This window comes from Manis pentadactyla, chromosome 10 (assembly GCF_030020395.1).
Source record: "Manis pentadactyla isolate mManPen7 chromosome 10, mManPen7.hap1, whole genome shotgun sequence".
In the NCBI taxonomy this organism is placed as follows: domain Eukaryota; kingdom Metazoa; phylum Chordata; class Mammalia; order Pholidota; family Manidae; genus Manis; species Manis pentadactyla.
In genome coordinates this window covers 128,340,484-128,364,418 of record NC_080028.1, presented here as the reverse complement: position 1 = coordinate 128,364,418, position 23,935 = coordinate 128,340,484, and the positions used below count along the sequence as shown (strand labels likewise).

The following is a 23,935-nucleotide window of genomic DNA, read 5'->3' as shown; positions in this document are numbered from 1 at the left end:
TAGGAAGTATGGCTTGCAGGCCAAGTCCAGCCATGGCCTCTCAGTATGAATAAGCCTGGCTGGACTCGGTGACACACACTCATGTATGTGGTCTACGATGAGCTCAGACAGCAGACCGAAGAAGTTTCGTAAAGACTGTAAAACTCCCAAAGCAAAAAATATTTGTCATCTGACCCTTACAGAGAGCTTGAATCATGCTGTGTGGGCCTCTCTAAGGCCAGAGGAGGAACTGCTGGTCCCTGCATCCTGATGTGGGAAGAACCAGGGAGGGTTGGACGGGTCCCCAGGTGGCGGATGCGCCACAGCTGAGACACGCTGGTGCTGCCGACAGAACAGCCCAGGCAGGGCCAAGGTGAGAACAGGGAGGGCAGGGCTGGCAGGGGGGCTCGCAGCAGGGGTTCTGGGGGGAGGGACATTCTGGATCGGAGTTTACATGGTTTGAGGAGAAGCGTCAGGAGTAAGTGGAGTTAGTAGATGCCAAGGGCAGAATGACGGAGCTGCGAGTGGAGCTGCAGAGATGAGAGTGACCGAGGAGGATGGGGACTGTGGACTGGGCACCGACTCTCCTGGCAGGCGCAGGCAGGAGGGGCACGCCACCCGAGGACAGACACCGGGCACAGAGGCCGCTCTGGCCCAAAGTCAGAACCACCCCGGCACGACCTGGATGTGTAGATTAAAGGCGGGAGTCTGCAGGTCTTGAGGCAAGATGGTGGCTGGAACTGGGGAAAGCTAGCCCTCCCCTCCAGGCTGACGCACACCAGGCCCTGCCCAGCCCGCCCCACAATGAGCCCCAACTCGGGAGAGAAGGGTGAGCAGGGGGCGCCTGACTCTTGCCTGCCCGGCCCGTGGCCTGCTCCTCCTCACTGACCTCCTTCCCAGTGGGCTCCCAGAGCCACCGGAGGCACACACAGCCTCTCATGACTCAGCCTGACCAGCAGTTACGAGGCCACCGCCAGCCAAGGCCCCGCAAGGCACCGAGACCCCAGGCCACCCACCCGGTGGAGACGCTGCCCAAGAGGAAGCCCAGTGGGCCTGCTGGCAGCCACATTCCCAGCCACATGGCCAGCCGAGCCCACGTGCTCACCATGATCAAAGTCGATGTACTTGGTGATCTTGTGCCATGTGCGGTAGTAGAAGTGCCGGACCTGCTCTTTGTTCTTCACCATGCTCGCCGGCTTGCCTTTCTTCCGGTACTTGAGGGCGATGTTGTTCTGAATGGCCTCGAAGTCCTTCCCGTGCTGCGAGAGGAGGTCCACGTTAGCATGAGTGCCAAACAAGGCGGCCTTCTGCACGGGGCATGCTTTCCGAGGTAGGAGATGGGCCCCACGGCCAGGTTTTAATTAAAATTAAATAGATAAAGCAGCAGTGGAGACTCAAGGACAGGATTTTCCCAGCACACGGAGACCAGAGAGGCAAGGGCCCTGGAGCAGGAGGGACACAAAGCTGGTCATGCGACAAGGGGCTCGGCCTCGCAAGTCGCTCAGAGGCCGTGAAGCTCAACAGCTCCGTGAGAACACAGAACACAGGAGGAGCGGCTCAGGGTGCTGTGCCTCTGGCATCGGATCTAGCAACATGCCAGCTATTCAGAAACATGCTCATCGCTTCTGTCACACAACATGCCTTCTGTATTTGAACAGGGACTGCGAATGTGAACACTCGGTAAGGACCACACAGACGGTGCTCTGGACGCACCTCGGGCTGCCCCTTCCTTCAACACCTCCACGCAAAAGCTGAGTATGCTTAGACTTGCAGAACAGAATTCCTTTCCAGAGAACACGGTCATCGTCAGTGTTGTTCAGGAACGGCCACAGTGAGGACCAGCTGTTGGTCCTCCCACCAGAACAAAGCCAGCAAGAGCAGCAGGAGGGCCCAGGGCCCCACTTTGGAGGAACGGCCAATGTGGCCGGGAAAGCACCCAGTGGGTCTGGACTGCCTTGTGGTGCAGAAAGTGAAGGCGTGCTTGAAGCACAAGAGCAGCACAGGTGCCCTACAGGGCTGCCAGGGGCAGAACCTACAACAATTTGGGCAAGAAAATCAACAGTGATCTCAACAGATAGTGACCCAGGCAACAGCCTAAGTACCCAAGTCCACATGGTCAGAAACCAACAGCTGAGCTCGAGCTCCCCTTGCTTTGCTGTACTGCACACATGGCGCATTGTTTGCAAACTGAAGGTCTGTGGTAACCCTGCAGTGAGCGAGTCTTTGGGACCATTTTCCCAACAGCATTGCCCACTTATGTCTCTGTCATGTTTTGGTAATTCCCACAGTATTTCAAACTTCCTCATCACTGTATGTGCAACGGGTCTGTGATCGTTGATGACACTTGCAGAAAGCTCAGGTGATGGTCAGCATTTTTTAATTAAGGTGAGTGCAGTGTTCATTGAGACATGCTGCCACTGCACACTTAGCAGATGACAGTGTGGAGTGAACATAACTTGTAACTTACACATCCCAGGAAACCCAAAATCCATGTGTTACTTGCTTTATTACAGTGGTCAGAAACTAAGCCTGCAGTGTCTACGAGGTGTGCCTGAATACATAAATGGGGGAAAAGGGAGAGCTCATTCTTGCATGAGATTTTCCATTTTCCAACTAAGAAACATAGAAAGAATAATGCAACTGCAGGTTGTCACTGGACAGACAGCACAGTACCAGCTGCTCAGGTAAGAAGGGGTGACAGCTACCATCACCGGGAGGAGGGTGATGCGAGACAGAGTGCTCACACTGCCTCAAAGCAAAAACAAAGGGCTTGGCAGTGGGGAGCCAGGGAAACGCCACCTGGACGCGGGGCCACCAGCACCGAGCCGGATCACATGCCCCACTCAGGACAGCCTGGCTGCCAGGGGCACTTTGGGCAAAACACAAAATGTAAATTCAGTCATGAGGAAGAAACCACAGATAAGCCCCATCTGAGGGGCGCTCCACGACCGACGGACCAGAAGCCTTCCACCGTGTCACGGCCCTGAGATGGGGACAATGGGGAGACTGAGCACCTGTCCCAGGCAGGGAGGGCGTAGGCGTCGTGAAGCCAAGGACTACGTGGGATCCTGGTCCAGAAACGGACATCAGCAGGAGTGCAGGCTGTGGCAGGGTGGGTGGGCAGGGGGGCAGCCTCCCCACAGCCTGCTCTCTAGGAACACAGGGAAGCAGGTGAGCAGCACACAGATTGTCTCTTTCTGTAACTTTCTCCAAGTCTGTAATTGTTTTAAAAGGAAAAGATAAAAAATAAAAACCTCAAAGAGTGAAGGCTTCTTCACAGCTTTTAAAACAACAGCAAGTAAGGGGTAAAAAGTCCGAGCTCATCCAGAGCCCCTTCCTCCGGGTCCAGAATCTGACAGACACAAACACAGCCCCACTCACGGCTGCATTTGGCAGTGGGCTGACCGGGCAGAGGCGCGCCGACACACCTGCAGGGGCCAGAATCTGGGGTGGTGACTTCTGAGCCCTCTGGAGTGTCGGCACCACCCACCTTCCAACAGGCCAGCTTTGATGTTGCTGTCACAGCCCCTAACCACTGCTGGCCCCTTTCGGGGGTTTCTTTACACTTCTAGGGCCCCTGGTGCTCTAGCAGATGGGGCCTTTACAACGGCCGACCGGGCAGAAAGCAAGCACAGGCTGCTGCCCACTCGACTGTTCTGCAGGAATCAAGAACTGTCCACAAAAGCAAACACAGGCAGACGGACATGAGAAGGGAAGACGGCCAGCCGGCGGCAGGCTCTGTGAGGAGCTGCTGTGGATGCAGGTAGGAGGATGTCAAAAAGATGGCAGGGATCAGGGGTCCGCCCCGCACCCGACCACAGGCTGGAGCCTGGGGTGGGCCAGCCAGGTTGAGTCCTGCCCAGAACCACCCTAACTGGAGCAGGCACTGGCGGTGACACTCTTGCCCCGGAGCATGTCTGACGTAGAGAGGACATACAAACACGTCACCTCCAGTGCACAAGGTGATTGTGTCATCACAGCCCCTGCACCGTCGCGCCTGGGCCAGGCCTCCCTCGTCCATCCCAGCACGGAGCCACTCAACCTCCCAGGGCCTTCCCGTGTTGAGCTGGGTGCCTGTGGGCACCACAAAGGCAGAGACCACCTGGACAAGCACTGCAGCAGATTCCCTCCATGGAGCAGAGGCATGTGTGAGCCTGGACCCCACAGGCCACATATGCCGGGCTGACCAGCCTTGGGTCAAGACCCCGCCAGAGTGCCAGGAGTCGTGGGCAGACACACAAAATGACAGACACAAAGTGTGTGCTGTGCTCTCACATACGGAATACATACACAGCACAGGCACAGAAGCATTAAGGGATCACAACACAGTTGGTGGTGTCAGTAACCAAGGATTTCAGGAGACCTTAAAACAGACATCTGCCTGAAAAACTTCCAACAAGAAGGCTATCCCAGCAAAGAGGGGGTGAACCAGCACCACTGACGGTGACCCCCCCTTGTCACAGACAGCCACACCTCCCGTGCCCCTTCTGCCCCCGCAGGACCCATGCCCTCCCAGGCAGGCAGGAAGGGCCACACCACAGCAGCAACTACTCATGTAAGAATCAGCAATGGCTGCTGCTCTGAGAACGTTCCAGAAATCACAAGTCCCCCATGCCTAACAAACAGCATAAAGAAGGTATGGTTAGGGGATATAATCATACATTTGGATTTGTCTGAATGACTGTACCTATTGGAACAAGCCTCATACGGACATGGGCTTCTCTCTTTGGACAACCGACTCAAACGGCACTGATGCACGGGTCCCCTCCAAGCAGACAGCAGAACTGAACTGCCGGCCCAGGAGGGAGGAGGGCGGCCACGGGGGCACCCTGTAGCCAGCAGAGTTCTCGCCCCTGCCTACGTGGGGCCTCCTTTTCTGATCTCTGGGTGAACACGTCATGGCTTCAGTCCAGAGCCTCCTTCCCGAGCCTTGTCTCGCAGGCTCGCCAACACTTCCAGCAGCTCAGTGACTCCACCACTGGAAGGAATGGCTCACTGGCCGAGCAACCCCCTCTAGACGCTCTACCCGAGACAAGCGTGAAGCATGGACGCGCACAAAGACGTTCACTGTAACCTTACTTAAAACAGAATCTGGAAAGAACCACAGCAACCACCAGCGTCAGTGTGGTTAAGAAGAGCAAGGACCGGCTGGAGGGCAGGTGTGCCCTGTCGCGGGCCGCTGGGAATCTGCCTTGACCGCTTCGCTCTGCCGCTGGAGCCTGCACCCGCCCGGTGGCACTGGAGTGGGCGTGGCTGTGCTTCGCACAGTGCGCACCAGGCACACAGGCCACCGCTCTACACCTGAAGCACAACATTTCCAGGCAGAAAAACATTAAGCAAAAGCACTACAAACCGCCACAAAAAATGCACCTGACGCTAATAAAAATCATGCTCACTGAAACCACACACATTTAAAGTCAAGCACGTGGTGACAGCGGCTGGCAGGCATGCCCGCTTCTCTGGGCCCTGGGGTCTGGAGCAGCTTCTCTCCACATCTGGGACAGGCCGCGCTGCCCTGGGTGAGCGGCGATGCCTGTCAGGGCCGAGCTGCCTGATCTGACTGATGTGGCGAGGGTGCCCGTGCCCCGCTCCTTCAGGGGACACCCTCCTGAATGGGCTCCCCCAGCTACGCGGGGAAGGCCCAGAGAGGAGGTACATGCTTCGGCAAGGGCTGTGCGTGAGAGGCCACCAAGAGGCTCGGCCAGCCTCCCAACTTGTAGGAGCTCTCCCGTCACCCAGGAGGCTGAGGGCCAGGGCTGCGGGCAGGGCACACGGTGGGGGGCGGGCTGCCCGACCTGGGGGGTGGCAGGTCAGGGCCGGCTCACGGAGGGAGCGGGGGCAGAGGGCCCAGCAAGCAGTGGCGGGGCAAGCACTCACCTCGTACAGCCCCTCGAAGAACGTGTTCTTGTCCTCTGCGCTCCACGACTCCCACTGTCGCCGGACCTTCCTGCCCTCTTCCTTCTCAGCTCCCGACGACCCTGAGTTCCGAGAGGAGGAGCGAGAGCCCCCTGCGGGAGCAGCAGGGGCAGCCAGGGCTGCCCCAGACCCGCTTCCGGACGATGACGATGATCCACCACTGTCGGCTCCTTGGGGAGGGAGAAATAAACAGTGACCTGCTCCAGAAGCGAGGAGCCGGGAAGCCCCTGGCAGCTGCACAGGGGCCTGGGGCTGCTCCGCAGTGACGCTGTCCCCATAGCACCCTGAGGCCCAGCTCCCGAGGTATTCACAGTGAGGAAAAGGGGAGGGCGAGTCTGTGTGGGCCCCTGGGGCACGGCCACTGTGTCCCCTGGGGCCCTGAGACCCCACATCACACTCACAGCATCTTTCTTTTTCAAACAAGGTTTTGGGTGAAATAATTCATATCTTTTTGAATAAACAAACTGAAGTTGAAACTCAGAAAAACATTCAGATGTGTATACAACACTACCCACTTTCAGATACAATCAATAATTCAGGATATCAATCATCTGATGCCTAAGAATCTCTAAAAAAATTCTCATTCCACTGCCGCCGACAAAATCAGGGGTTCAGAGGGAGCCAACAACCTTGCACATGCTCTTTAAGCCTCAGGTCCATGGCCAGACGAGCCCCGCAGACCAGCTGAGGCAGGTGCAAGAGCAGAGGGGCACCACCTGGCCGGGCACCCCTAGAGGATGCGGGCGAGCGCTGCGGAGGTGACCAGCAGCAGGCAGCAGGGACCTATGGCAGCCTGAGCCTCCCACCCGGCCAGCTCCTCCCCCTCGGGGCGCAGCACCCAGCTGGCAACCAGCACTTTGCAGGGAACTCCAGGGCAGGCACACAGTGGGAAATCTCCCAAACTCTAAACAACAAGGGTAAAAAGTAAGACCATAAAAATAAAAATGCTCTAAAAGGCAAAAGCCAAGTAAATGCAGATTATTGTTAAAATGCTTTCCTAATGACATAATCATGAGTTTTTCCCAAGGCCCGCTTTCTGGTTTTCACTGGGTGGAGGCCCTTCCAGGGCAGCCGCACAGCCTGGGGCACCAGGTCCACGATTCCCCCAGTCCCTCGAAGGAGGTCTGCCTCCAAAGTGGGGGTGAGAGACAAGGAGCTTCACAGAAAACCATGACAAATAAAAAATGAACATTCAAAAGTCCATCAACCCATACGTGTTTGCAAAGATAAGATGCCTCAGAAAAACACAAGGCCACTGCCTGCGGACACACCTTGTGCCTTTCCAAATGGTCGTGCATCGGTGCCATTTCATCAAAATCCCACGAGCCAGCTGTCAGAAAGCAGAGCGTGTTTTCCTGCTTACAGGAGATAATACTCAGCGACACGGGACGGGTTTGATGGTCTCAAGGGGAAAAGTAAGCGAGTTTGCTGATGGGTTACATTCGGAGTGCGGTGTAACAGGGACCAAAAATCGCTGCTCATCAGAGCTGTGCATCTAATTCAACAGCCACCTGAGGCTATTTAAATGTAAATATTGGTTAATTAATATTAACTAAAACCAAAACCAGTTCCTTGGTCACTCAGCCACAGTCGACGTCCCCATGTGGCTGGCGGGTGGCTACTCTGCTGGGCAGCACAGCACGTTTCTATCACCGCACGAAGAGCCACTGGCCCCCGCTACGACTACTGAACAGTCACAGTCCTAAATACAGTTACAAAATGAGACAAAAGCAAGCCCAAGCTACCTCCCTTCACAGCCTGCCTCCCAGCTGCCCCTTCCCATCCCACGGGCACAATTCAGGTATCGCTGTGCTACGGAATGGGCCGCAGATGCACTCAGCACACAGCCTGACTTCGTTCCTCACCAAACCAACTCAAACGTGACCTAATGCACCTACCTAGCAACCGGGGGGAGCGGGGGGTGGGGTTTGGAGCACATTTCCAGGGTCACAGGTTTCCTTCAGTGTATTATAGGTCAGAGACACCTTGCTGGGGGTTGCTGGGGGCGGTGAGCAGGCTAGAGTGCCATGGGAAACCACACCCTTCAATACTACAAGTTCTGGCCGGTTGGGAGCCCCTAATTCCTCACGAGGGCTCACATGGAGAAGGGCTGCCTGTCCCCCTCTGCACCACCCACAACAGCATTTCAGAGTCATTAGTAACTTCTGATGGGACACTCCTAAACTTTTTCCAAAACAAAGTCGATTTGCTTGCCAAGAGCAGCTCCAGTTTAGCATTGCCAGATGGCATTAGATGTACCTGAAGGCAACAGGTTTCTGCAAGTCCTACGATGCTGACGTCTGGCTAGCACCTTGGAGCCTGTACTGGGTCACGGCACTGGTGACCCAAGATAAGAACAAACACATGGTGACGGGGATGGAAGTGCTTCTGAGCCAGAAGGGGACGCAGGGGTGGAGCAGAGGATAAACCCAGCCGGTGGACAAGCAAGAAGGTACAACCCAAAGCCAGCCCTGCCGAGGGCACAGGCAGCACACCGCACCTCCCAGTGGCCAGATGTCAGACGCAGAGAGCTCAGCCTTCCCTCCTGATGCTTCAGAAATTACACATCCCCAGCAGAGCAAACAAGCACACAAACATTCAGAAAACAGCACATCGCCCCCACGTAAGCGTGTCTAACATTCAGCGCCGAATGTTCTAGATCTTGGATGCTTTTTACAAGTAAAGGAGGGTCACAAAGTTCAGGGTAGAAAGAGACCACAGTGCCTGCTGCGCCCACACAGCGCCACAGGGGACAGGCCGTGCTGCTCTCCCTCAGGCCCATCATGCAAGGGCTCCGGCCCTGGCAGTGTGGTGGTGACCACTGGGGAGGCCACTTTAGTGCAGAAAACCCCAAATGAAGCCAGAGATAACCAAGGGGCAAGAGGGGGAAGCAAGCAGAGAGAACAGAGGAAGTCAAAATCAAGAGCGGGGAAAGGAGTCAATTTCGAACAAGAGCGGGTGGGCGCAGGGGCTTCCCCAGGGTGGATATGAGAAGGCCAGCAAGACACAGAGGGCTGATGCCACACCCATCTGTAACCAGCTACCACAAAGAGGGTTGGCCAGGGTGCCCGTGAGGAAGTCCATACCCAGGAAACTGAAGGGACGCCATGAATCAAGAGCCTGGCCTTGCACGTGGATGCCCATTGAGAGCAGAACCCACCCAGCACAGGCTGGGGCTCCCTATGCCTGCCCTGCAGCTCACCCGCCAGGGCCTCCTAACAGGGCCCACTGTCCCCCCTCAACCCACTTCAGTGCCACAGTCCTCCAGCAGCCAGGGTGCCAGCTGCCTTCTTCCCTCCCCTCCCCAGGCCAGCTGTGCCCCACCTCTGAGTAGGACTTTAACAGCCTCCACTGTCTCCCAAACCACCAGCCCCAGGGCAGCCCACTCTCCAGGCTTGCACCCAGGGACACCACCTGAGGCCTGGGCCAGGTCTGGTCACAGGAAAGTAAGACGCTGTTCCTGCCTCAAAGAGATCGCTGCGGGGGACCCCACTGCACTCGCAGGTACAAGCTGGACTGCAGCACCTTCACCCATGGCCCCTCACACCGCCTGCAGGGGAGCAGCTACCCCCTCTCCGCTGGGGAGGCTGAGCCCCACAGCTCAAGCCCAGCAGGCCGGAAGCGAGGCATGCAGATTCCACGGCACCTGCAAAGCCAGCTCAGACACTCGCTTGCCTGCCCGGGTGGCCAGGGGGGCTCATGCAGTCACCATTGAGGCTGACCGCACTAAACATCATTTACTGGGTTAGATTTGGACAAAAAGTGGGTGCTCTAGCCTCTGTGGTCTGGTGACAATCCCGAGAGTAGGGAGGACACAAACGTCACAGCCTGCCCGCTGCTTCCAACCAGCCATGCGGAGCCTGAGGCAGGAGCCGGAGCCCTCGCAAAGCCGGCCACACAGGCACATGCCTGGCTGGGGACGCACGCTCTCCAGGAGGCAAGCACCAAGCAGAGCCCACCAGGTCGAGAACGACACTGGTTCCAGGCCATCCGCCTTCCAGAAGGCTCCCGTGACGACACGCAGGGCCCAAGTCAGCTCTGTGAGGCTGACTCCTGCATCCCTGAACCGCAATGGGAGGTGGCTTCCAGCTCACCTGACCCACTCTGAGAGCAAGGAGCCTGAAGTTCGGGCTTGTCCAGCGACGTCCCCTTGGTGCCGCAGCTGAACAGCATCTCTGGAGGGAGAAGGCCTGACTGCTGGCTCACCCCTTCCCAATATACTTCCCCTCTCCCAAGGATGACCGAATCAGGGGAGGCATTTCATGGGATGTCTTAAAAACACGGAGAAAATACAGGCAGCCCACAGATCAGGCAAAACATTAAATTCTATACAATGATTTACTAGTAGCTAAATATAGCACACTAAACCCAGGAGACACTGAACAATGGGAGACGGAGCATTTCATGATAAGCCCCACCCCCCCTGCCAATAGCCAGGTGGGACAAGTGTTTTTGGGGTGGGAGGTAGCAAGGGAAATTGGGGGTCTGACTTTGCCCACACCTCGAGAACCCCTCAGCCCGACCACCCTGACAGGGCAGCAGCAGCCTGGAGGCATTCCTGGGACGTCTACCTCCCATGTCCCCAAAGGTGACCCCCTCCACCCTGTCCAGCTGTTCAGACTTCTCATAGCCCCCGACCTCACAGCTGCACCCGACACTGGTGGCCAAGGCGCTGAAGCCTTTTCCCCACTCACAGCAGGGCTCAGCTGCGTTTACTGCGGTGAGGTGGGCACTGGCACTGTCCTCATTGACAACAACAAAACCACGTCTCCAAGAGATGGGCTCGTTTGCCCAGAACCACCCAGATCAGAAACTGGCCAAAGAGGAAGGGCACCAGGGGCTCCACCTCACAGCAGGTTCACCAACACAAGTTCTGCATTTCAGTCAATGCACCCTCAGGTCACCGGGGCCTTGTGGTAGGGCTGGAGGAAAATCTGTTTGGTATCAAGCAGATCCAAGGTCTGCAGCTCACCCTGGGCATGTGATTCAAACCAACTTAAAAGTAAGTAACAGAGGTGCAAGTGCCTGGCACAAAGGCACTAAACTGTAGCTACCCTCCCTGTATAAATTCAGGAGAATGTAATTCAGAATTGTACCAAAAGAAAATCATTTTTCACTGAAGTTGACATGAGTCTGTTCTTATAGAGAAAGAAAACACCGTTCCATGGAGAGAAGCCCAAGGAGGATTTCCTTTTCTCCACAAGTCTTTTCCTGCAAATGCACTGCCAGGTTCTCACACCTGTTAAGACTGGAACCAGCAAGAGCCTGGTAAGTAATCAACCAAGGAACCACCAGCGACCATTGTGTAAACATAACAGAAGTTACAGTAATTTGAAGTCAAAACTGAGAACCGCCAGCACCATTCACTGTCTTGCTGCTCCACAGCCACCAACCAGATGCAGATTTCCACACCGCAAGACAGACACTCCCGCAAGGGCTCACTGACAGAGGCTGCCGGACAGGCGGCCACAACCCGACCCTCTTTGCTGGTTGTTACTGGAGGCAGTGAGCAGAGGCTGCCCTGCGCCGAGGAGGGTGGGCTGTGGCGTGCGGTGAAGTGCATCCGAATGACCCAGATCACGGAGCAGAAACCAAGAGAGGCCCCGCCAAGAAGGTGCAGGCCAGGCAATTTCTGTGCAGCAGAGAAGACGTGCTTTCCACTCCTCTCCTTCACTGCTGAGCTTACTGACGACTTGAACATTTGCTTGCTGAAATAGGCAAATACGTAAGTAACAAGGAACATGAAATTCAGATTTACCGATGACAGTCGATGCTGCCCTGAGCCCCACGCTGGGACGGGAACCAAGAACAAATGTGCCAACCATCCCAGGCAAGGCTGGCCCAGGACACCTCCTCTCCTGAGCCACACGCCTCAGCACTGGACCATCACAAGTGGTCTAAGCAAACACGCAAGTTTCAGCGTCACTTCACCTACACGCAGGCAGCCATAAACAGGGCACAGAGGGTGCCATGCCAGCACGCTGCTGCATCCTAGCGGCCACTCGTAGACAGAGCAGAGCAGTCGCTGCTGCTCCCAGCTTAGGGTGAAGATGCCTCTCTGACAAAAACGGGTTTGAGGTGAAGCATGCAGACTGAGGTCAGAGGGCAGAGTGACGAAGCTGGGAACTCAACTCCAGATCCAGGGATTCGGAAGCCACACACCAACCCTCAAAGGCACCCCAGGGGCTTACAAGTGACAACTTAAAACACACCTTTAAGTAGGAGTGAACAACTAGTTTTTACAAAACAAACGAAACCAGTAAAATGAATGCTTCCTAACTGGTCAGCAACTCTCACACCAAAATAAGCTTATTAGCAAGCTTTAATTTCTGAAATACATTGTATTATCTTTATACTTACATCTTAAAGTAAGTGTACTTACACCAAAATGTTCATCAAATCAGTGAGTGGGGCCGTGCATTCAGAGGCCAGCCCTCCTCAGTTGAGAATGAGCAGAAGCAAGTGTAAGTGCACACAGCGGGCACAGATGTCCAAAATGGGCTCTCTGTGAGCTCCTGAAATACTTCCTTCTGGAAGTTATCAGAACCATCCAGAAACTTTAAGTTACCATTTCCCAAGGAACTAAGCAGAAGTTTCCTCATGGGGAAAGGCACCAGGAATTGGTGTGTTATGTGCTACCTGTAAAGAGCTGCAAACATGGCCTGAGACAAGGAGGACGTTAAGAGCAATTCCCTTTACAGTGAAAGAAAAGCGGACGCTGAACTATAAACAGATGCATGCGGGGAACAACAGAGAGTGGCCATCAGGACAGAGCTCACCAGCTGTCTCGTTACTTTGTGGGGACCCTAGGGAAGCTGCGATAGTTCGGGCACCTCGGAACAGCAGCCCGTGACCGCAGACGCTGCTCCTTGCGCAGGCCCCAGGCCTCTTCACCCCCCTAGGCGGGGACATCCTTCCCCTGGCACTCTGCAGCCTTTTCTGCGCGCTCAGGGGGCCACATCCCGACGCCCTCCACACTTCCGAGTCTAGAAGACTTGAGGCAGAGGGCGAGGCGCCCGAGGTGACCCGCCGGGTGACGGCCACCCACCCCGGGTCGGGCCGCAGGCACAGCAGGCGTGTCCCCTGGGCTCTAACCACCGCCCGCCACCGACTTCCCGGGCTCCTTCCGGGGACGCCGACCTTGGGGAATCCGGCCCCGGCGCACGGAGGGAGGCTCCGCAGGGCCCGGGCGCGCGAGGGGCTGGGGTCGCCGTACCTTTTCCGCGGGGCCCCGGGCCGCCGCCGCCGGCGCAGGACGCGTCCTTCCGGGGCCTCTTGCTCTGCGGCCGCACGCTGGACCTGAGGAAGTGGTGCTGGTCCTGCGGGCAGGCGGGCGGCGGCGACGGGGCCGGGGGGCCGCCCGCGGGGGCCGGGGGGCCGCCGCCGCCGTCGCGGGGGGGCTCGGCGTCCCTCTTTGTGCCGCCGTCCCGGGCCGCGGCCGCGCCGGGCCCCTCGCCTTCCAGCGCGTCCTCGTCCGCCGACCGCTTGCCCAGCCGCTTGAGGCCCTCGTCGCCGCCGCCGTCGCCCAGCTTCACTGTCATCCTGCCGGGGAGGCGGCGGGGCCCGTGAGGCGCGGCCGGCCGCCCGCCGCCCAAGTTTCGCCGCCGCGGGCCCTCTCAACATGGCCGCCGTTGTTTGTCGCGAGCCTCCCGGCCCCGCGCCCGCGCCGCGCCCGGGGAGCGGGGACCGGCGGCGGGACGCGGCTCGGACGGCCCCGCGCCCGCGGCCCCCGCCCCCGCCCCCCCCCCCCCGGCCGCGCACCTGCCCCGCTCGCCGGCCCCCGCAGCGGGGCCGAGGGGCGCCGGCCGACCGCGGCAGTCGGGAAGCGCGGGCTCGCCTGCGTACACAGGGAAGTCCATGGAGGCCCGCGCTGCCCGTCCGCCTGCTTATTTTAAAACAGACATAAAGAATAATAAGCTCGGGGTTTCTGGGAACCTTGCTTCCCAGGGTGGGAGACGTGTGCTGCTGCCGGGATTTACGAACTAAAAATCGCTTTTGCAGTAAAGGAGCCTGTTGCATGGGACAGGTTGTAGCCACCCGTGAAAGTGACACCACGGTTTTGTCCAGGTCCAGATGCGAGAATGGGCAACAGAGAACTGTGTTAAAACTCTTGGCAGCCATTAATAGAATCCGTGAATTAACTTTGTTACCCACTACCGTGTGATGACTCTAAAAGTGTTTGTAGCTCCAGAAGCAGATCCACGCAAAAATTAATTCACCAAGAAGACCAGGTGCCTCACAACATTATAAAGCCGAGAAACAGTCATGTAAGCCGTGCAATGAAGCAAAAAAGGAGAAATAGTACATTCCTCAACAGGTGTTGCCACTATGCCCAAACTGAGTTTAACATGTTCAACACAACTGCTGAGGATGCGGACATTTCATTTAAAAGGAAAAGGAGTACAGAGCATCAAAGGTAACAGTGAAAAACAGAATCAGGGGCCAGCACCTCTCCTAGAAAGCTTTGAAATGAGTAAAAATCATAGTGACACCCACTACTGCTCTGATGAATTCTGTCAAAAACTTACCTGTAACAGTTTCATCTCTTAAAATTGATCTTGTAAGTCATTTGAATTCATGCTGGTTTAAAGAACAACAACAACAAAGCCTGCCAAAGACTAGAACTATACAAGACAAACACCCAAACTTGAAGAACTTCATTGCACAGGACTTCTCACTGTTCATTCTCAACCGATCCATTCCTCCTTAGGACACCTGAAAATATCCTTAAGAGTTTCCTTTCCCTGGGTTATAATGTGGAGAACCCTACTGCCCAGGGACCTACCACCCCAAAGCTATCCAGTCAACCCAGGACCCAGGCACAGCACACATCAGCCGCGACAGGATAAACCTGCCCGTTCGCCAGGCTGACTATTGGAAGACACTGAACTGAACTCAGAAGACACGACTTAATACTTTTCCCCCTAATAGGAAAGGATGGAATCCTTTCAGAGAAAACCTCCAACATCCCGACTGAGCACAGAGGTGGAATCACCTCAAGCACAGTCCCGGCTCTAAAAGCAAAGCCCTTCCCCTTGGGCCGATTTCGGGCTGCACACAAAGGGCTCTGTCAAGTCAACAACCCTCCTCCCGGGCTCCCCGGAGCCGCCCCGACAAAGCACCGCGTGCGTAACCACCGCCGCAAGGGCGCAGGCCGCTTCCCTCGAAGCCCAGATGCGACTGGGAGCCGGACCTCGCCGTGACAGCCAGTCGGGGCGGCCCACCCCTCCCGAGCCCCAACCCTCGGTCACCTTTATCATCAACGCCTCGCAGCAGCCTGGCTTCCCGGGTCCCCCGGGGGCCTCCCAGGCGCCCTCAGAACTGGCCGGGCCGGGCAGCCCCGGCTGCAGAGAGGCCGCGACGCCGGTGTGATCCTTCCGCCTTGAAGGCGGTCACAGAGCAGCACTCGGCCCGGCACGTCCCCTCGGCAGCCGTCGTGCTGCCAACGGGGCTGCGGGCGCCGGTACAGCGGGCGCCGGTGCAGCGGCCTCTCAACCTCGCGGAGGCCCGGCCCGCCGCGCTCAGCAGCAGTTCCGGCTACGGCGGCCGGCGAAGACCGCGGCGACGCCGGGCGGGGCGGGGCGGCGGGAGCGCGGGGCGGGGGCGAGGCGGGGCGACGCGCTCGGGGACGAGCACGCCCGGGGATTCCAACAGACGCGCCCCACCAGGGGCGCTCCCATTGGCCAGCAGCCGGCGCGCGCACATGCACGCACGGACGCCGGGCGGGGGAAAGGGGCGGGCCTACAACGACAGTAATGTTGTGACGCTAACCTCGCGGCCGTGCGGGACGGTGCGTCTCTCCGGATTGGTGTACCGACAGCCAATAGAGTCAGCACCGGGCTGTGATTGGCCGTGGCCATGTTGACGGATGCGTGAGAAGAAAACGCCGCGCTGCGCGGAGTCTTGAACGCGAACGCGGTTTTCAGCAACGAAATGTAGAAGTGCAGCTGAGGCAGATAAACAGCCTTTATTGGATCGAGTCTGTGCTCTTCAACTTCTTTAGCATAGCTAAAGGTCATTAGCTCATTTTTCTTCACTACGGCGATAAAGGAGTGTTTTCAAAATGCTGGTGTTTATGTGGGAGGTGGTAAGTGGTGGTGTTGAAGGGTGCAGACGTGTGAGGAGCAGTAAACAAGCCGCAGAGGTCTAATGCACTGACCAGTGAAAGACAAGACAATAATACTGTGCTATAATTATGCAATGTGCTAAATACCGCTGCATGGGCAATATATGACATGATAATAATATATGCAAGTCACACTCTGTACATCTTAAACTTACAAAATGTTACGTGTCAAGTGTATTTAATAAAAAAATTCTAGTGTTTATAAAAATGGGGTTTTTAAAATAGAATCTTCCTTGCACGTATGGGATCCAGCACCTATCGCGAGGGATCCAGTAGTACCTACATTTTCCTTTTTTTTCTCTCATTAGTTTAACAAGGTAGACCTTTTTGCTGCTTTTTGCTATAGTAACCATTTTTTTAAAGGCTCTGACATTATTTTGGTTTTCAAAGTTAATTTCTAAATTAGTTTAACCACACCTGACCGAAAAGCGAGGGCTCACGTTGCTAATTGCCCTTGGGAATGCAGTCTGCTGCCACGAATCAGGGTGGTTTCAAATGGGATGAACCTGTATCCTTGGCTACCGTTTTCTCACCGTAGGTTCCATATAGTACCCAAAGCACTGAACGTCTAGGTTACCTACTAAGTCATAGAACTATGTCGAATCAGTAGGCTTTTCTCGGAAATACTTGCCTCCTCTTTGAGACAAGACACAACAGCGAGCCTAGCAAGCGTTCTGGAGTCCAGAAGCCCCAGCAATTGGAGTGGCCAGAGAGGAGAGTCTTCAGGTGGCGTCCCGTGTTTCCCCCACAGTCTCTGAGGCCATCCTCCACTTCCTCTACCCCACCTCTGAGGCCTAAGAGGTTGGAAAGGTGTAACTACTGAGCGGGGCCTCCCAGGCTTTGCATCCCTGTCACACCTACAGAAATTCCCCCAGCTTCCCTTCTCTGCACAGGACGGCACATCCTGGCCTCTCAGCCCCTTTCCAAACTAACGTTGATTCTGGTCCGCGGCTGCGGTGCGAAGAAACTGTCTCTGTGACCGCCTAGTCGCTGCCCGGGGCGCCCGCGGGCGATGCAGCCCTCCGCGCAGCACGAACACTCCCGATAGTCTTCGGCTATTTCCGGCCTCCCGGGGCACTTCGGGCTGTCTCGGTCCCCGCGTCTCTCACCTTCGGCTGTTTCCGCGTTCTGCTCGCAGTTGTTGTCCCGGCAACGTGCGGCGGCGCGACGACTGTCGGGAGGTAAGTCCGGTCTGGGGCGAGGGCTGACCGGGGCCGGTAGCCTGGCGCATGGCGGGGTGGGGGCGCCGAGGCGCGTCGGAGCCGGGGTCGGGGCTGGGGCGGGCGGCGACGAGGTTATTTTCGTCCGGAAATCCGGCCTCGGCCCTGCCGCAGGTCAAGGCCACGGGCCGCAGGCTCGGCGTCGGAGCGGTGAGCGCGAGACGGGCCTCCCCAGGCGCAGTCCTGGGCCAACTGAGGGCGGCGGGGCTGGGCGAGGCTGGGCGAGGCCCGGGGAACCGGGCGGGGGCTGGGCGGCGCCGGCAGGGCTCCGGGTGATACCGCGGGCAGGAACAGAAAAAATCCGCCTTTGCGCGCTGGGTCCTGCGGCCCCGGGTCCAAACCAGAGAAGGCTTCCCTTGGCGTCGCTGGTGCAACTGGGACCCTGCGCTGTCCGGCCCCGGGGGCCGTTGCCCAGCGCGGAGGCTTCCCGGGGTGGCCGCTAGTGCCGTCCCCCGACGCCTCCACCCAGCCCCTGAGGCCCTGGAGTTCTTCCTGCCCCTCGAGCAGCATCTGCGGGCAGTAGCGTCGCTAAAATTAGCCTTAGTAAGCCAGCCCCCCGTGGTTGAACGAGCTCAACAGAATCTTTCCCAAAGGCGGGTGTAATGGGGGCCCAAGAAGTTGGAATGTTGGAGGCAAGAGGAGCACATCAGGACACATGGAATTATTTTTCTTTTCCCCAATATTTATACATGTGCCAAATCGTTTTGTGTTCAAAGGACCCTAGAAACGGAAGTGCACTTGTTTCCGACCTGATGCCGTGAATAGATGGCATCAGGTAATGATTTCATTGGTCGTCAGCGCTTTTCCTTGTGTTTTACTTTGGAAACTTTTTTTTTAGGACAGTTTTAAACAGCAGGAGTTTATGAAGCAAAACATAAGTACGTTCTCAAGAAGGGTGGAGAGCGGGCTGCCTGGAAACCAGAAGCAGCCTTGGTAACTTTTCTTTTATAATTAGGCAGATAACAGTTGTTCCTTAAAGAAAAATGTTAGAATGCAGGTAAAAAGAATGATGAAAAAAATCATACACTGTGTAAAAATGGACTCACTGACCCTAGCCTGTGACCTGCTTTTTACAACTAACAAAACATCAAGAATATTTTTCTTTGCTAGGCATTGTTCTAGAGGACTGGGGGCATTCCCATGGCCTCCCGCCCTATGAGGCAGATGATCTGGTAGGGAGCGGGGGATGGTCAAACACACACATTTGCAATAAAATCTAAATGCAAGGATGGAGAACCCAAAGTTGGAATGTAGGAGCACCTCTGGGGAATGTTCAGGCAGGAAAAGAGTCATTTAAAAACCTGTTAGCAATATATGTTTTATTACAAGGCAACATTTGAAATTAAAAAGACGAGAAATCAGGTTTAACTTTTTCAAGTGGCGTTGTAACTCTCCATCATAACTACACGTTAACATGCTGCTCATTTTTCAGAGGCATATTTTCACAAACCTGTTAAATAGGAATACAAATTTCCCATAGCCCAGGATTTAGACCCTTTGTTGGCTGCAACGTGTTAAAACTCGTTGTAAAAGGTGTCCTTTGCTGTATTAAATAGCCCAGGTTTTTATCTGGTGTGTTTTCATTTTTAATGGCTTTGCTTGAAGGTTTGCAACAAGAACACTGACCCATGTAGCTGTCCCCTAAGTGATATGTGTGCAGGAGCCCCTGGATCCTGCCCCTTCCCCTGACTCCAGTCCCCACCCGCCCTGCCCCCTCAGCCAGAGCCTGGCTGCCCCCGTGGGAGCCCCATCTGGGTGCTCTGCCATTAGTGCTGCCCACCCTCAAAAATCGTGCCCTTGTTTAGTATTCAGGGTATAGGGTCAAAGGAAAAAGGTAGACATTTGAAATGTGACTGTCATTTGTGCCCCCATGCCTTCTGGCTTCTCACTGAGTGGCGTCCCTTCTCCAGATGCAAACTAGCTTTCATGGCTCCCTCTGATACACCGTCGTATTGCTAAAAGCAGACAGCACGGTCCATTCCCTACTCTAGTGAGAAGTTTGCAGGTGTTGAATAATTTTTTTGCACAACTTTTTTGTTGTATTTAAATATGCGAAACATAAAACTTACCATTCTAAGCATTTGTAATATACAGTGCAGGGGCATTAAGCACACTCACATATTGTGTAACTATCCCCACCATCCTCTCCAGAACTTTTTCATCTTCCCAAGGCTGAATAACATTCCATTGTATGAATTTACCACATTTTGTTTATTCATTCATCCACCAGTAGACATTTGGGTAGTAACCACCTTTTGGCTATTGTGAGTAATGCTGCTGTGAATATTGGTGTGCAAGTATCTGGTCAAGTCCCTGATTTCAGTTCTCTTGAGTGTGTACCCAGAAGCGGAATCACTAGGTCATATGGTGATTCTGTGTTCAAAATAAAGGAGCCACTGTAGTTTTCCGCAGCGGCTGCGCCGTCTCACACTCCCAGCAGCAATGCACAAGGGTTCCAATTTCTCCCCATCCTCACCACACTTGTTATTTTCTGTTTTTCTGATGAAAGCCCTCCTAATGGGTTGAAGTTGGATAATTTTAAATGATAGCAAACCAACCTAAAAATGCTCTTTTCTGTCCCAGTTAGCATAAGTTCATCCACCACACTCACCCTCGTCCAAAGGGCCAGAATGCACATCTTTTCCAGGAAAGAAAGACACTAAGTTCTAATCCAGTTCAAGTCCACAGTGGCCATGGCTTTGCCTTCTTGAGTCTGGCAAAGGAATCCTCTTGCCTTCTACTATCTGAGAGTCAGAGGGAGAAGCAATCTTGGTTTTCAGGCTTTATCGGACATTGAGTACTAGGGTTTTTTGTATATTTCTCTTGTGAAGCAGTTTGTGCTTTTTTTGGTTTGAAAGTTTTCTTAAAGGGGAGCTATAGACATATAAGTTACCTTTATTAGAATTGGAATCAGAATGGCCAACAGTCACTGTGTGTGTGTGGTCTGGATTGCAGGGCTGGCTTCTGCTGTCTTTACGGCACTCTTATTCTTTTCCATCACACCCTGGATCATTCCAGGTCCAATCCCTTGCTTCTAATTGTATTTTTTCCTCTGTCAGAGCTCACTCCCACATGAAATGACCTGTATCGCTCTGGAGGGGTATTTATTTATAAGTTGCTGAATGTTTTACAGTTGTAGGTTTGTGACACTTCTCTTTCCCAATCATGTAATCATTTTATTTTGTTCAAAACTTACAGGACTTGGTTGTTTTTTTTCCAGCAGGGTTCAACTCTGACTAGGTCTGACTTTCGTCATGGCCCTGTATTTCGACCACCGACTTGAAGCCCCAGACTCAGTTGGCTCTCCTTCCCACATCAGTTGGCACCCTGTCCAGCCACTCCTGGCAGTCGCCTCTCTCAGTACAACCTCGGGAGGCAGAGTGGATGTATATCTGGAACAGGTGAGTTCTGGAAGGAAGCTGCAATTCTGACTTGAATAGCTCTGGCTCTTGTCTCTCTTGTGTGCGTGCATGTATGTGTGGGGCAGGGTGTGTGGGGTGGGGGGCTGTGTGTGTATCTGGCAGGGGCAAGGTGTGTGTGGGGGTAGAAACCCACATCTCATGCTCACAAATCCCCCGAGCTGCAGACTTAGGACTCCATCTGCCTGTGGGATAGCTCCTGGGTGTTTCAAACAGACCTCAAACTCCACAAGGCCAGAACTTTGCCCCACGCTGCTCCTGCCCCACACTTCCCTGCAAAGGCTGAATGTCGGTGTCTCCTGCTCCGTGAAGGTCGCACCCTGTGTCCCGATGCCCAGGATGGGGCCTGGCAGTGACCCTGAACTCCCCCAACTGGTAATCCGTTGCCAGGTTTCCTCTATTTACCCCCGAGCCTCTGGTGAGCCAGCACAGCTTCCTCACCACAGCAGCCACATCCTTGAGGGCCACCCCATGCCAGCCCCACATGGGCAGACTGTCCCTTGGAGCCCCAGATGGAATCTCTCCTACTCTCACCTCTCCCAACCCTGCATTGCTCCTTGGGTAAGGACGGAGGCCCCGCTGTGGTGCTCAGGCCCCCCAAGGCCTGGCGCTGCCTGTCTCCTGCACATGCTCTGCCTTTGGTCTGCAGACAGACGAGGCTCCCGCAGCCTTCCCAGGTGCCCGTGCTGCACCCTCCGTGCAGGAGAGCCTCCCCTAGCCTGTTTGCTCAGTTACTGCATTAAGCCTCCAGACAAAAGTGGCTCGGTGGGCACCCTCCAGGGAAGTCGCCCTCCCATCACAAGGGCAAACCCGCCTGTGTGCGCACTCAGCGCAGAGGTCTCATCTGGGGCGTGTGCCCATTGCCCCTCTGGAGATGGAAGTTCAGCCAGGGGCCCCATCTGTGCTGTTAGTCCAGCCCCAGCACCAAGCACGGTGTTGCCCAGCTTCCTTGGAGTAGATTCCTCCCATCTAGGAGCCAGAGAATTCTTTGGTATGTATTGTGGCATTTTCTTTAGAATAAATACTATTAAGTTCTAAAATAACAATTTGAGATACAACTTAAAAATTTAGAGAATTTTTTAAATGCTATTAAAGTGTACTTCTTGTGTTTCTAATTTGTACAAGGAAAACTTTAGGATTTCAAAACAATGATTTATGGGATGATAATGAAGCCGCTAATCTATCTATAACTGGAGATTTCTGGGAAGAGCCCAATACTATTGAGAACAAACCAAGTTACTCTCTGAAAACTCACATACTTATGCCCTAAATCTACTTCCTTAGAAAATACTACAAAACACAAGAATATACAAGCACATATTCCATTAGCTGTCAGAGCAGTGATATCATCACGAGCCACATGGCCTCTGGAAAATTCCACTGCGGACTCCTGAGATGAAAGTAAACAAGGCTAGTGACTTCTTAGCATCATTCTGAAAATTACTTTGGCTTTGCAAATGGTTCTTGGGTTCACCTGACAACACTTAGAACATTGGGGTCAACAAACTTCACCTACCAGCCCACTGCTTGTTTTTATAAATAAAGTTTTATTGGAACCCATCAAAATGCTAGCTAGTCACCAGCAGCTGTGAGTATGAGGTCATACTCCTTGGTAAGCTGCTCAGCATGGTCAGTTGCGTGTTAACTTTGTGCTTTTATAGCTCAGCTAGGGACAAGGTTGGTGTTCTGTGAAAATTAAATATAACATTTCCTTAATAACCAGCTCTTTATATCTTCTAGCTGATGTCAAGTCTGTTGATCAGCCAGAAATTCTTAGAGTAGCTGCCGCCCTCTGTAATATGGGATTCGCCTCTTGTCTGTCGTAGGGTGAGCACGTGCCTGATATGCGTATTGAGAGATCATTCCGGGTCATTTCCCTGAGCTGGCACCCTACACGGCTGATCCTGGCTGTTGGCTGGGAGACGGGGGAGGTGACAGTGTTCAATAAGCAGGAGAAAGAGCAGCATGTGGTCCCCCTGACACACACTGCCGATGTCACTGTCCTCAAGTGGAGCCCCAGCGGGAGCTGCCTCGTGTCAGGGGACAGGGTAAGCAGACACTTGACACTGTTTTCAGACACCAGTATTTCACTGCCCGTACTCCTAGGGAGACACATTGGGAAGGGCAGTTGGAAAAAACAAATTATTAGAAATGTGTGGTTGTCTAAATCAGTTGATCTTGATGGATGTCATGGTAGATTTTGTTCTATTTTGAAAATTCTACCGTCCCACTTGCTTTACAGCAGAGGTATGTCTATGAATTTTTTTTTTTTTGGTATCTTTAATCTACAATTACATGAAAGATATTATGTTTACTAGGCTCCTCCCTTCACCAAGTCCCCCCCACATACCATGTCTATGACTTTTTAAATGAGCTTTTCTAGGTAAAAATATTCATAAATATGGGTGAATGCCTCAGGCCGTAACACTTTCATAGCACCCGAGTCACCAGCTCCCTGAGCACACTTCCTTGCTGTCTGGGGGACCCTAGTCCTAAGTGTGCAGCCCAGAGCTTCTTGACCAGCTCGGTTTGCCCCGAGGAGACTTGACAGTTCTGGAGACCATTTTTATTGTCACCCTGGTGGGGGGTGGCTTCTGTGGCATCTAGTGGGTGGCAGCCAGAGGTACCGGTGAACATCCTGGCATGCACAGGACAGACCCTACAGCAGAGAGTTATCCAACCCAAGATGTCACCAGTGCCCATGGGTTAACACTGGTCTAGACTTCATTTGATTCACAACTATATGGCAGAAAGTTTACAATGCATTCACTTATTTTACATGTTTAAGGTAATACATGTATGTGTTTAAAAGTTCAAAAGGTATGAACAGGTACAAACAGGGAAGACCCTCCACCCCCGTGCCCCCTGCCCTTGGGTGCTTACAGCTCCCCAAAGCCTGTCCACTCTCCCATGTCTCTGCAGGCAGGCACAGGCGTTCTTTCCCGAAAAGCTTCAACCCTCTAGAGGTGTTGCAGGACTAGTATGAGGAGCACCCAGGTGCCCTTCGCATGAACTCACCGGTCGTTAACATGTGGGCGCATCTGCCCGCTCACCCTTTTGCCTGAATATCTGGGGGTTTGCCCCAGACATCACACTTCCGCCTACGTACTTCAGCACGGATCTCCTGAGAACAGGGTGTGCTGCGGCCACACACACAGGAAAGTCAGTGCTGAGGTGGTGCAGGGCCTCGGTGCTCAGTCCGTGTCAGCGTGTCTCTGGTGGCCCCAGCGACACCGGTGGCTGGTTTTGTCTGAACCCAGGACCTAGCCAGGCGC

At 54.5% G+C, this 23,935-nt stretch overlaps 2 protein-coding genes across 10 annotated transcripts in view; one reads left to right on the top strand and one right to left on the bottom strand.

Annotated features, from left to right (window-relative positions):
• Positions 1-15,466, bottom strand: part of CRAMP1 (cramped chromatin regulator homolog 1) — a 52,377-nt gene extending 36,911 nt beyond the window's left edge. For 2 of the 4 annotated variants that reach the window (XM_036915902.2, XM_036915904.2), the window contains exons 1-5: positions 15,147-15,466; positions 13,112-13,437; positions 9,990-10,070; positions 5,857-6,065; positions 1,085-1,238 (exon numbers count right to left, since the gene is read on the bottom strand). In XM_036915902.2, the coding sequence (XP_036771797.2) occupies positions 1,085-1,238; positions 5,857-6,065; positions 9,990-10,070; positions 13,112-13,436 (769 nt within the window). In that variant the 5' untranslated portion in view covers position 13,437; positions 15,147-15,466. The remainder of the gene's footprint in view (positions 1-1,084; positions 1,239-5,856; positions 6,066-9,989; positions 10,071-13,111; positions 13,438-15,146) is intronic. The other 2 variants (XM_036915903.2, XM_057487807.1) reach the window with 2 other exon arrangements.
• Positions 15,467-16,587: 1,121 nt separating this feature from the next.
• IFT140 (intraflagellar transport 140) overlaps positions 16,588-23,935 on the top strand; it is a 66,307-nt gene continuing 58,959 nt past the window's right edge. Inside the window, exons 1-4 of one of the 6 annotated variants that reach the window (XM_057487800.1) lie at positions 17,274-17,391; positions 18,080-18,174; positions 20,462-20,642; positions 22,487-22,708. In XM_057487800.1, coding sequence (XP_057343783.1) covers positions 20,496-20,642; positions 22,487-22,708 — 369 coding nt within the window. In that variant the 5' untranslated portion in view covers positions 17,274-17,391; positions 18,080-18,174; positions 20,462-20,495. Of the gene's footprint in view, positions 17,203-17,263; positions 17,392-18,079; positions 18,175-20,461; positions 20,643-22,486; positions 22,709-23,935 lie in introns of those variants that run through there. The other 5 variants (XM_057487799.1, XM_057487802.1, XM_036915876.2 and 2 more) reach the window with 5 other exon arrangements.